The sequence below is a fragment of the Trichosurus vulpecula genome, chromosome 4 (genome assembly GCF_011100635.1).
Source record: "Trichosurus vulpecula isolate mTriVul1 chromosome 4, mTriVul1.pri, whole genome shotgun sequence".
Lineage (NCBI taxonomy): Eukaryota > Metazoa > Chordata > Mammalia > Diprotodontia > Phalangeridae > Trichosurus > Trichosurus vulpecula.
In genome coordinates this window covers 9480775-9493936 of record NC_050576.1, presented here as the reverse complement: position 1 = coordinate 9493936, position 13162 = coordinate 9480775, and the positions used below count along the sequence as shown (strand labels likewise).

Here is a 13162-nt window from a genome sequence, read left to right as displayed (position 1 = left end):
GAAAAGAAGGCAGTCTCGGTACTGGGAGCACTTAAAAGTCTAATAGACAATTGAGAGATGGTGGAGTTAATGATGATTTGAGCATATTCTCAAGCTTCCATATGAGAGTCAGGCCAGAATATCAGAAATCAAATGACAGCTTAATGATACTTCTCAAATGATATGTGCTTGAAGACAGGAAGAAGCACTTAGCATCAATAACAATGAAATCCCTGTTATCACACAGAAGACTTCCATCACCAGACTTTCAAGCAAGCACCTGAGCAAATGAGTAACATCATCAGCAGAAATCATTTGAAGACCCACAAATTTAATCTGAGAAATCAACATGTGCCTACACTGGGTTGGCTTGGCAGATAAGTAAATGAAGTGTAAGTCTTGAGTAATGCTGTTAGAGAACAGCACTCCCATAATAGACTAATGAGTGGGAAATATGATCACACTGCCTTCAAATATTTGAAAGGTTGTCATGGTGAAGACAGATTAGATGTTTTCTGCTTGTCTCTGCAGGATAGAACTAGGAACAAAGGGTGGGAATTTCAGAAAGGCAGATTTCAGTTCCACTTAGATAAAAAAAAAAAAGCTTGCCAATAATCAAGGCTGCCCAAAGGTGAAGCAGGCTGCCCTGGGCCTTAGTAAGTAGGAGGAAATGGTGCTGCCTTTAGAGATGGTAAAATCTGAGTTCAAATCCTAGCTCACACATTTACTAGCTATGTGACCTAAATATTCTGTGCCTTCTTTGCCTCATCTGTAAGATGAGGACAGAGAATTTGATGGCCTCAAGATTCCTTCCTAGCTTTAAATCTATGACGCCATGGAGTCAAGCAAAAGCTGAATGGCCAATGATCATGAATGTTATAGAGAAATTTCCTGTTCAGTTTTAGGAGGGGATAGCTGGCCTCTGGGGCCCCTTTCCATTCCTCTGAGATTCAAGTAATTAAATTAATAGCAGACATTGACTATTTTGCCCATAAAGCTAATCCATTCCAGATATGGGCTCCTATTCGATGCATTTCAAATTTTTAAGAAAAACTTGTTAGAAAGTTTCCAAAATTGCTATAATATCTGATGCACCAGATAAATGAATTTGCCCAATCATAATTTCAGAAATTCAGAGTAAAAAGGACCCCAAAAGCCAACAAGCCCAAGCTGTACCCCTAACAGCATACCTTCTGTGGCTGCAAGGACATTAACATACCCTTATCATGCATAAAAAGGGGTTTGTGGGTAGAAGCATTATAAACTATCTGCTTAACTGGAATTCTGCCACTTTCACGATTTAAAAGGACTTGGTACTTTATATTTCAGCCAGTGACAAAATCATAGAATGAGGAAATTGAAGATGCATTAGAAGTCATGGAATCTAATACTCACTGAAGCATGAATCTCTTCAACACTGGCCTGAATAAATGTGCATCCAGCTCCTGCTTCAGCAGGACACTTACTACCTGTGCAGTGCCTGGTACATAGTCTGGCAGTTAATCAGTGCTTGTTGGTTAATCCATTGATTATCACACTCTTGGATCCTGTTCCACTTTGGGGTAACTCCAATTGTCAAGAAATTAACTTTATTGATGTAAGAATAATAAATCCTTCCCCTTAGACTTTTCCCCTACAAAATGTAATTGGTTCTGGCTTGAGTTAAAATCATGGAAGACCTGAGTGGCATCGGGCTCAGTTAAACTAGAAGCTGACAAAGCCTGCAATACTGGCTGGAATGGTGAGGTCTGGTGGATAACATAAGATTAACAGGCAAAGGTGTTTCAACAATCTGGCTAGCAGCTGTTGTGGGGGTGAAAGACCAAATACAAGCCCAACAACAAGAACGCTGCCAGCACACTGCAAAAGCCCAGGTTCTTTTGATCTGCTTTAGTGAGGAAAGCAACGTTAATGGGTTAACAAGCTTATTTTAATCCAGAATACAAATATCACTCACTTAGTTCAGGGGGAAAAGCCAGCACCCTGAACTTCAGAGCAAAATACAAAGAAAGTACAAACATCGACAGACAGACCTTGTCTGATTCAAATTCCAATACATAGTTACCAGAGTTTAATAAAGTCCCAACATCCAGGTTTACAAGCTGAAGGGCTCTTAGCTACGGCTGCCTGGAGTCTCCGCATCAGCATGCACCACCAAGAGTGAGAGCCCTGCGCAAATGGCTCTGTCTTCTCTTCTTATACCATTTCAGACGTCATCAAATGTCAGCTGAATGACCAGAACTAGGCTCCTGTGATTGGCTCTTGAGTTAGCCCCTCCCCTTAGTACCCTGGTTGCTTCACACACACATAGGCTTAGCACCTAATAGGGGTTAGGGCCTGGGGCTTAGCACCTAGTAAGACTCAATGAAATACACTGAATTAATCAACGGAAGCAAAAGCCAAACTCTTCAAGGGCACTTGGTTGAACTGAGTGCTAAGAGCCCATTTTGCTTACCAACACAAAGGGGTCAAGTTCCAGATGAGCACATTAACAGAGTCAGAAGATACTCTAAGTTGACCCAAGCATAAGATGAAATTCAGGCAAGAGAGCTAAGGCATGAGTAGTTGAATAAATAACATAAATCTAAGCAAGCTGGGTCTAGAACTTGAAGGTTAGAAAAAGTAGGACTAGAGAATAGGAATCTAACAAATGTTGGCCCTAGAAATAGTAGGTGGCATTGGTCTAGTCCTTCAATGTTTTCAAGACACTTTACCTATTTTATGCCAAGGGAGGGATAAATGCCCAAGGGAATCCCTCTCAGGGAATTAAGTAATACCTGTCAAACAGAAGAACTGATCTTTAGGCATCCACTAAGGGTATGAGATAACCAAGTATTCAGAAGACCGACAGGGATTGCTCTATTTACTGAGGTTAAATGGGGTTTTTAGGAACTTTTTCTAGGGTGTTCCCTCTGACCATCTAGACAGAGATAGGGTGTTCCCACTTAATCTCTAATAAAATAAGACATTGTTTTATCTCTGGATGCAGGGTAGGTGAAAGACTGCCTGCTGTTCTAACTTCAGGTCATGTGAACAGTGATGCACTTATGCCAAGGAAAAGGGTAAGGAATGGTGGCTTCTCAGAATACAATTAGGGAGACTGAGGCATGGGGGATTCCGCAAGCCAGCTAGTAAAATTCCACAGCAAATTAAAACTAGGTCACAAGTTAAGGTTACAAGAAGGGTCCCAAGCAACAGAAGAGAGTTTAAGAAACATCAAAAGATTACATGGCAAAATACATGCCAATGATGGGACTTGAACCGAGTACTGATTTCAAGTCCAGAATGCTATCTACTGGCTGTCTAATTTTGCAATATAGCCTTCTTTCTTCCCTGACCTTCTATTAAAAAGCCAAGGCTTAAGGAGCTGAAAGTAAGCCATTAGTTAAGATTTTCCAAAATTTGGAGAGTCTTATTTCATTCCAGGTCCATGGGACCTATGCTCAAGCATACTAATTGTTCAAGACTCCTTTATGCATCACCTTCCAAAATACACCTACACATTTCTGTTTTGAGAAATCCTAAAATTAAAGCAAACTTTATTTCTTATTTTCTGTTCTTGTATATCCTCTTCTATGCTCTCCCTTCTGTCTTCTCAGTTTACATCATGAATCAGGCTAACAGGCATTTCTTTTCTCCCAGGTTTGATGTGGCCTATTGTAGTATCCTTATAAATGAGACATCGAGTTTCCCATGGTATATTTCATCTCTCAAGCTGTATCCATAAGTACAAATCTCAATCCTTTCATTCAACTCATTTCCTTTCTTACAACATAGTCATGATGTGAAACTTTAGGTTAGGGACTGATTGAAAATTCGTCCTTGATGCTTTCTGTTCAGTCTTCATGTTCTCTGGAGCAGGATTTGCATTTTATTAGGTATCATCAGGGCAACAAATGGGTTTCCTATTTGTTAGGTTATAGCGCCATACCTAAAACCAGGTGAAGGCATGACTGCACTCAAGGCCATGTTTCCCCTGTGCTGAGTCGTACTGTATGCTACTTTTTACTGTGATGTTGAAGCATTTCTTTGGAAATTAAACTTGCCTTACATAAAAAGGGAATTATGATAAAATAAGGAATATTTCGATTGACTTTTTGCTCTGTGAGGGCAGTAAGACTGACATATTTTTAGCTAAGCATGCCAACATAAACATTAAGAATGCCTTGCTAGTGGTGTGAAGTTTGTAATAAATATCTATATGACCTTGATTACAAGCCGCTAAAGTCAAATGCCGCATCTAGCACATTTCCAAAATGAGGAAGCCTAATGTTCCTATTTCTCACACAAGCATTTTCAAAGTGCTAGAATTTAAAGAGGCTCCAAGTCTAATTTTGTGCATAGGGAGAGTAGGAAGCAGCCTGTTGAAGTGGATTTGAGGGTCTTCTTGTGGGGCTATTAGCACCCATCAATGTATTCCACCACCTGTCAGCATGCCTAAAATGTCGCAATTAGAGAACCATAATGCCTGGCACATAGTAAGAGCCTAATAAGTGCTTGCTGACTTATTTGATTATTCTTTGATGTCTCAAAAGCCATTGGTTATATGTTGTTAAAATTCAACTCAACAAGCATTTATTAAATGCCTATCATATGCCAAGAAGTATGCCAAGGACTAAGGATGCAAGACAAAATGAAGTCTTTCCCTTCAGAGGGCTTACATTTTATACTGCAAGGAAAGGTAAGGTTAATCAATGAGCATTTATTAAGTGCCTACTGTATGCCACTGTACTAGGTACTAGGGATGCAAAGATAAAAAAAAATGTCCTTGCCCTCAGGGAGCTTATATTTTGTACTAGGAAACAAGAGACTTGGGCTCCAGTCTTGTGTCTTCCCAAATGTCTAACTTCAGGCAGGTTATTACACTTCTCTGGGACTCCGGTTTCTCATCTGTAGAATGCATTCATTCAAAAAAGATTTATTAAGCTCCCAAATGGGTAGAGCTCTGAAGCTGGAACAAGATTATTGCCCACGTCCCTTGTAGCTCTAAAATATTGTGATTCTGAAATATGGTGCTAACTTGGGAGGGAAAGCACTTTGAGTCCCCTTGAAGTTCAAACAAGGCATCACTTCATCCGTGAAGCATTGTCACTCCCCCAAATGGAGATGCCTTCTTAGCATCCTTGTCACCTTGCAAGATCACTCTGTCCCCAAATGTTCTTCACTCTGACTAGTCAGCTCCTCCAGGAATCTCCATTTGGAGGAAAGTGCCCAGGCCAGCTAGAGTCACTACGTCAGTCCTTTCCAGACATCTTTCACCACCATGATTCTCCTGCCTGTAGTCCCTTCTATGTGCTGTCTTCTTCCTTGAGGTCAAGACCTGTCTTTCTTTTGCTTATATTTGTGTCCCTGGCACTCAGTCCAGTACTCAGCACATGGGAAATGCTTCATGATTGTTTATTTGACTCTCCCTACTTATATTTTCCAAAAGTACAGTGGTTTCACCTTCACCCCCATCGCTAGCTATAGGTAAAGTGCTTTGCAAACCTTAAAACTCTAAGTAAATGCATGTTCTTTTCTTTTATTGTATTTGAAAGGGGTGGCTCTCCAACACAGTTTTGCAGCTGAAGGAGGAGGGTGAAAAAGACCTCATTTAAAAGGCAAAAACACTGGACTTGGAGTCAGAAAGATCTGGGTTCAAATCCTCACTCTAAAACTTACTAGTTCTTGTCATGTAACCATGGAGAAATCCCTTAGAATCACTGAGAATCAGTTTCCTCAGCTGTAAAATGGGGATGTTCAAAATGTAGCCCAATTATTCCTTCTACATCTCAGGGGTTAGGGGTGTGGCACCCCCATGATCTGGAAAATCCATGTAAAAATGTTTGGCCCTCCTTTTGGAGAAGAAGTCTGAATTTTCTTCTTTTTCTTTTATGGGGTGTTTACAGTACCTTATTGTAAAATGGGGGTTGATATTATACAACACATGTTTTGCACATTTCTGAGTTCCTAATCTTTCTTCTGTGTCACCTCCTGGCCCTTTCTGTGTCATCTGCGGCTTAGACAAGACTCCCCAAGATTCCCATTAATTTTTGTGCCAACCCACAACATACCAGATGGGAATGATGGGAAAATTTGTGATGTGGGAGGGATAACTGTACTTATCCAACAGGGTTCTTGTAAGTCTCGAATGGCATAATATGTATCAAGTACCACACAAATGTCAGTCATTTATCTTCTTCAGGCACATGTCATATACTACACCTGCCACCCACCAGCCAGGAGCATGCAGGCTCTTGGATGACAGATTTGGTTACGCTTTGTCTTTATATTCTTAGCGAATTATGGCCTTGCTGAAAGCCATTTCTAAAGAGATGCCCAATAACCATCTCAAACACAACATGCCCGAAGCAGAACTCATTCTCTTTCCCCAAAACCTATCTGTCTTTAACACTTCTGTATTCTTGTCAAAGGTGTGATCAACCTTCCTGTCCCCAAGGTTCACAATCTTGGCATCACTATTGATTCCACACATTTCCTCACCTTACATAACCTTGCTATAGTCATGTCCTATGATATCATTAGCTTAGTCTTAATAAATGTTCCTTGGCCAGTTGATTGGTTAGTGCCTTGTGAAGTGTTTTACACACAGTAGGCAATAAGTAGTTGTCATTTGTTGCATCATCTAACATTCCATGAGAGGCAAGTTAACATCTACCTGAGAAAAGTGCCTCATGGAAGTGAGACCCAGGAGCATAACTTGAAGGGTGGGGGTGCAGAAGAAAGAAAGGAGGGGGAAATCAGGGCACCAAGAGAGGAAAAGAGAAGTGAAGGAGACTCACACACAATCTTTAGCATGTCACACTTTTGTCTGTGGCAGGCTCGGAGATTCCCCACATCAAAACAATGTTTTAATTTAATTTCCAACATGATCCACATAATGATATATAACTTGATAAAAAGGAAAGAGTGATGACTCTGGAATCAAAGGAGCTAGGTTCTAATCCTCCCTCTAATGCTTACTCTCTGATAGATCATGGTTATATCTCTTAATCTCTCTGAGTTTTAGTTTCCACATCTGTAAAATGAGTGAATTGGGCTAGATGGCTTTTAAGGTCCTTTTCAGTTCTATGTCTAGGATCCTAGGCTTTGTTTCAACAAAATACAAAATTCCACAAAGATTTGAAGGAAATAATATACTAACCCTCCTCCCCATAAAAGGAGTGGGAATCTTTTCAAGATGCTTGAGCTGCAGTTAAGTGTCTATGAGACAGAATGATGAAACTCTATGTGAGGCACGATGTCAAACCTTGCTAAGTCATGCTGCATGAGGGAGAACCCGAGCCGCCATAAGCTTCCCAGTGCATTTGCTTCTTAGAGGATTACCTATCCTGGAGCAGCTAGGTGGTGCAGTACATGGAATGAAATGCCTGGAGTCAAGAAGACTCATCTTCCTGAGTTCAAATCTGGCCTCAGACACTTACTAGCTGTGTGACCCTGGGCAAGTCACTTCACCCTGTTTGCCTCATATGTAAAATGAGCTGGAAAAGGAAATGGTAAACAACTCCAGTATCTTTGCCAAGAAAACCCCAAATGGGGTCACAAGGAGTTGGACACAACTGAAAAACATCTTCCTAAATGGAGAAAAAACAGCAAAGCCCACAGACCAGAACTGTGAGTTACCCCAAACATGGGTTTTATTTTCCCTTCATGTGCTTCTGGGATAGGTTTCTGTGTATGCCAACTTTCTCCCATAGAAATTAAGTGCATTTATAGTAGTGTGATCTAGGTTTGGTGTGGATTGTGATGTATTTTACTATTCATGGATTTGATTAATATTAGTTCCTATGATATTATTATTTCTTTTAATGCTAAGTAGATGGTTCTGGTTAAGTTCTAAAAGTGTCATTATTATAAGTGGCTGGTTTGTATAAATAGAAGTGCATTGGTGGGGGTTCCATAACTAAGGCAGTGAGTAGGGAGAGGATATTGACCCCTCAATAAGGTTACCTCTAAGACTCTGATAGGCATTGAGTATAATTGTATGGTATCAGCCCTTCTGTGTGAACCCAGACCTGCCAGTGTGAAGGCTGAAGTAAGCTATCAAACCCAGAGAGGAAGCAGGTGTCCTTGTGGCTAGGTGAGACGTGTGAGGCCCTCACCCCATCCAGCTATTAAACACAGGTACAGTTCCTCCTGAAGGCCCTTACAATTAATGACTCCATGACATCCATATATCTCATGTATGTAGGAAGAACAAATGACAGATGCAGATAGAGACAATTGAAACACCACGATCAGACCTGACTAATCACTATATGATAATATTTCCACAATTGTTTGGAAATCATGTTTGAAGTGTCGTTCATAGGTACAGCCGATGTGAAAATAACACAGCTGCAACAAATTAGACATCCAAATCCATGAGTTACAGCGGCCCCAGAATGGATCTGTTTTGGTGTGTCAAGCTTTTGGACCATAGACAACATTGTTCCGGCTTCTTTCAAGATTCAGCTCAAAGGCCGTCATCTGTAACAGGCCTCCCTGGTCCCCCCTCTTCAGCCCCAGCTCCTAGAGCCCCCTCCTCCTCTACTGTTACTTTCTATCTTCTCTGCATCAATCTTGTGGAAACCTATTTACTTACATGTCATTTCCCTCCTTAGAATGGAAGCTCCCCAGGGGCAGAGCCTGCCCTTTTGGCCTTTTGTTTTTATCACCCAGATTTAGCACAGTATGTGGCACATAGTAAGTGCTTATTTACTAAATGCTGGTTTATTGATTGATTGATAGCCACAAGTAGTGTGGATGCAGGTGGCATTTCTCTCGAGTGGTAGTATTCTATGAATCCATAAATACAAGGTGGCACACTGCCCGGACTGCTGGGCTCAGAGGCAGAAAGACTGAGTTCAAATCCCACCTTTCCCACCTAGTGGCTGTTCAAGTTACTTGTGCTCTAAATGACTGTGGCCCCTCCTAAGGAAGCTTCAGCTAAGTCAGAGATGACTTGCATCCTGTGGGATGGAAAGGTCTTTATGCCTTCTTGTTACCCCATATTCACAGACACATATTATTCTAATGTAACAGGACGTGGACACTTAGAGAAACCTGCCATGGGGATCTTGCAGCATTATAGGGAAATACTATTTTACTATACTACTTAAATGAAGTGAAAATATGTATATCATTAGCAGTAATAAAGGAAAAGTTCAAACAATCCCAATATTCAATTCAGAGGGCTTCACTGAGACAGGAAGCCCTGAGTTCAAATCTTTCCTTAGATACTTAGTAGTTATATCACACTGGGCATGTCGCCAACCTCTCAGCCTCAGTTTCCTTATCTGTAAGATGAGGGGGTTGGACTAGATTAGCAGTCCTCAAACTTGTTGGTATCACAACCCCTTTACAATCTTAAAACCTATTGAGGACTCCCCCAAAGAGCTTTTTAAAAAAAATTAGGGTTATATCTATTGTGTTAGAAATTAAAATTCACAGAGAGCTTTAACCCCTCAGTCCCCCAGGCACAAAAGCCTAAAACATTGCAAAGCAGGTTCATATCTCCTTTGGGGGAAGGAATTTTCTTTTACAAGAAGTTCAGAAATCACAGGCATGGTCTCAAAAAAAGGACATAATTTGAAAATTAATTTGAATAAAATGTCACACATTAAAAATTATGCACAAACCATGGAAAAGTCATTAATGGAAAAAGTGACTTGTAACTTTCACCCATTTGAAGCAGAAAGATCCCATGATTAATTGATTCCAGACACTTCATGTTGAAAAATTACGCTCGGTACAAGCCAGCCATTGTAGTTTGTGGTCATGTTTCACTTTCCATTATCTCAAATATAATAGACGCAGGTGCCTACACTGTAATATTTGCCCTTGAAAGTGCTTTGAATTCTTTCATTTTAAAAAATGTGATCGTTAAATCCAAATAACCTTGCTATGCTCATCAAGTGACTGATGCATTTGCAGGGGGCATACATACCGATTTAAACCATTTTTCTCCAATATATGCCTTCAAATTGAAACCTTTATTTTTAAACCAATACTTTGCTAAGATGCTGACCACAGGCATCCGTCACTTAAACTTATGTCCCCTAAGCAAATTTCCTATTTAAATATCTAAAGAGAAGAATTGAGAGAAGACTTATGTACTATGAAATGTATTGTCTTTATTCTGAGTCTTTGCTGATAGCATGTCCTTCTATGATGTGTTCTCCAGCCACAATCTCTCCTCGAAGCACATCAAACTCTCAGTGGTATCACTGTGGTATCTCATGGAACTGAGTTTTTCAAATCCCACATAATCCAGATTGAATCTTCTGGGAGTGTCCCCTTCTGGATGGGAACATATCTGTGCAGGAAAGAAATTCAGAAGGTGGAGGTGGCTCCAAAAAAGCAAATGTAGATGGCAAGGAAAGGAAAAGGAGGCAGAAATTCATAGGGAAATGTCTTGTCCATCCTACTTCTGTCTGGAATATCTGGATATGTATTAGGTATAATTAAATATGCAAATAGAAGGCACCATGACCTAGTGGATAGAAGATCCAGGTTCAAGTCCTGCTTCATGCACATACTGACTGTGTGACCCTGGACAAGTCTTAGTATATCCACAGTCAACTTTAAAACTTTAAGGTCCAGTAGCATCATTATTTGGGTCAATGGTTCTCAACACTTTTGGTTTGGTGAGCTCCTTTCAACAACAACAACAAATGTGTTCTGAGCCCCCAGGGTAATTTAGCATACTACTCCTAATATTATTTTAGATTTATCCACTAAATAATTATAGACATTGTAATGCTAACCTTCGTCCCAAAAAGCTCTTAATGATTTTGAAAACAAACCTATAATGCTTCCAACATGCACGTGCTTATTCTCACTGAGAAAAAAATGTATTTGTGGCATAATTGGGCAATCACTTGCTGCTTAAGGCACTATTAGGGTAATTTTAGCAGGAACCCCATGGACCCTCCTCATAAACCCCCATGGACTCTCTAAACCCCTAACTAGGAAGCACTGTTCTAAGTCAGCGAAGGCAGTTTCTGAGAAGAAAAAATAGATCTGAAAGAAAGAAGAAAAGAAAAGCTAAACATATATTTACTATAACTGACCCACAAGCAAACTGACAATTAAAACATGCACAAATGACTTTGAAGATATTTGGGGAAAATGTTTTTCATCAGGGCGAAAGGCTTGCTTTATGAATCATTCTAATGTACAAGAAGAGGCTGGTGTGCCATGTGAGGGTGTATGGGAGAGAACTCTGTCTGCCAGCCTTGCCTCTGACACCTGTTGGCTGTGTGAACCCAAGCAAGGGAACATCTCAGTGCCCTAGGCCTCTCTCTAAGACTACAAATGGTGTAAATCATGCCAACATGCTTTGGTAGAGTTTCCTCATCTGGGAATTCCATGTGTTAATGAATCTCAGATTCAGGCCCTATCTCTATAATATACATGACATAATTTTCTCCCTTCTTTAAGAAAGAGAGGATTTTTTTGATTCCTCACTCCATGTTTATTTTATATTTCCTTTCTCTCCTTTGGGTAATTCTAAAACAGTCCCTCAGAAAACTTCATATTAATCTATTTTGATATTAGTAGTTTAAACAAATATTCCTACTTGCCCATGCCATACACCAAGGTTTTGTTTGTTTTTGGTTTTTATTTTTTTAGTCACATCAAGAGTTCCATTTCTGGGACATTGAAATTGACTTTTCTCATCTTAGCATTGGAAGATCCTGAGGTCCCCCCACTGGCCCAGTCACCTGGGGACTATACAGTGGCCTGAACAGCAGCAGAGGTGGAGGCAGCAGCTTTACGAGCACCAGCAATGACAGGACCAGGAACATCCACGCCTATAGACTTGGCAGAGGTAGTTCTCCCAAACTCTGCTCCGGGACCAAACCTTTTTGGAATACTACATGCTGATGGGGGCTGCCTTTTCTTTCCATGCTGAGTGTCATGAAAAATGTTTGCTTTTTAACTAAAGCTTAGCTATTAGTTTCGTGTTAAAAAGAAGGAAATCTTGTGTGCTCAGATAAGTTCAGTCTGAGGCAGCTTTTTTTTTTTTTAAATCTAGACCTATGATTTCATCAGTGTGGGGAACTCCTTATGTAGAAACTTCCTCCTCTGGTACAGATAGGCACTAATCTGAATTTGTAATCTTAAAGATCTGCCTAGGGCACTGAAGGGTTAAATGATTTACACATGGTCTCATCACTAGTGCTTGTCCAAATCAGGACTTGAACCCAGATCTTCCCCCTTGAGATTCTTCCCAATTTACCCTTTATGCATATTGTACCTACATAGATGTTGGCATGGTGTTTCCCCCATTAGACTTGGAGCTCCTCAAGGGCAAGAGCTAGTTTTCCTTTCTTTGCATAGCTCTTTTTATTCATTATCTCACCAGAGGTTTGTATCAGCCCCATAAGGTAGGTATACTAAGCATTCATATCCCCATTTTATAAAGTACCTGAGGCACAGAAAGGTAGAGTTGCTTCTCCAAGGTCACACAGCTAGTCGGTGTCAGAGGCAGAAGGTGAATCAAATTCTTTCTGAATCCTCATCCCAGAACTCTATCCAGCATTCTGATACTCTCCAATGATCTTCTCTAAGAACTCACACCCAGTTAGCAGAATCATAAAGTTTGAAAGTTGGAGAGGACCTCCCTGGACACCTAGCCCCACTTCGTGGTGAAAGGAATCCCCTCTAACATTTCTACCCAACAATCAGTCCCTCCTTATTGGTCAGAATCAGATGCAGAAGAGAATTTCCCCTTGTTGGTTCCTCCACCTTTTGAAGGATGAACTTATCGCTCAAGCAAGTCAATAATGTATTGCAGATTCTATTTTTGCCAGAGTGAGAGCGCCATCAGATATCTGTATAACTAAAGCCCCCATCATTGCTCTATGATGCTCTATGCTGTGCTTATCATCAGTTTCTCGACTCCTCATCTATTTTCTCTTTCTGGCTAGGTAGTCTTTAGTAGAGTCAAATCACAAAATCACTTATTTCTCCATCCTTTGACATTTACCCAAATATCATCCATCATGTTACATCACCACCCCCAGTTCTGAGATTTCCTCACATAAGCATACCTTTTTAATATGTAATCTTCCTCTGGCCATTTTATTTATCCTATTCCTCTTTAATAAGGAATTCCAAAATAGGACCTTGGTCAGTTCATGGATTTTATCCCACTCGAGTCACGGCGAAAAACTTATGAGGCTAAATATCCCTC

General features: G+C 40.5%; 1 protein-coding gene across 4 annotated transcripts in view; it reads left to right on the top strand.

Annotated features, from left to right (window-relative positions):
- Window positions 1-13162, top strand: part of LRRC7 (leucine rich repeat containing 7) — a 442956-nt gene that overhangs the window by 184724 nt on the left and 245070 nt on the right. Inside the window, exon 7 of one of the 4 annotated variants that reach the window (XM_036753707.1) lies at window positions 11649-12393. The exons of the other annotated variants lie outside the window; for them this stretch is intronic. Within the exon in view, the coding sequence (XP_036609602.1) occupies window positions 11649-11664 (16 nt within the window). The 3' untranslated portion in view covers window positions 11665-12393. Of the gene's footprint in view, window positions 1-11648; window positions 12394-13162 lie in introns of those variants that run through there. 4 annotated transcript variants of the gene reach the window in all.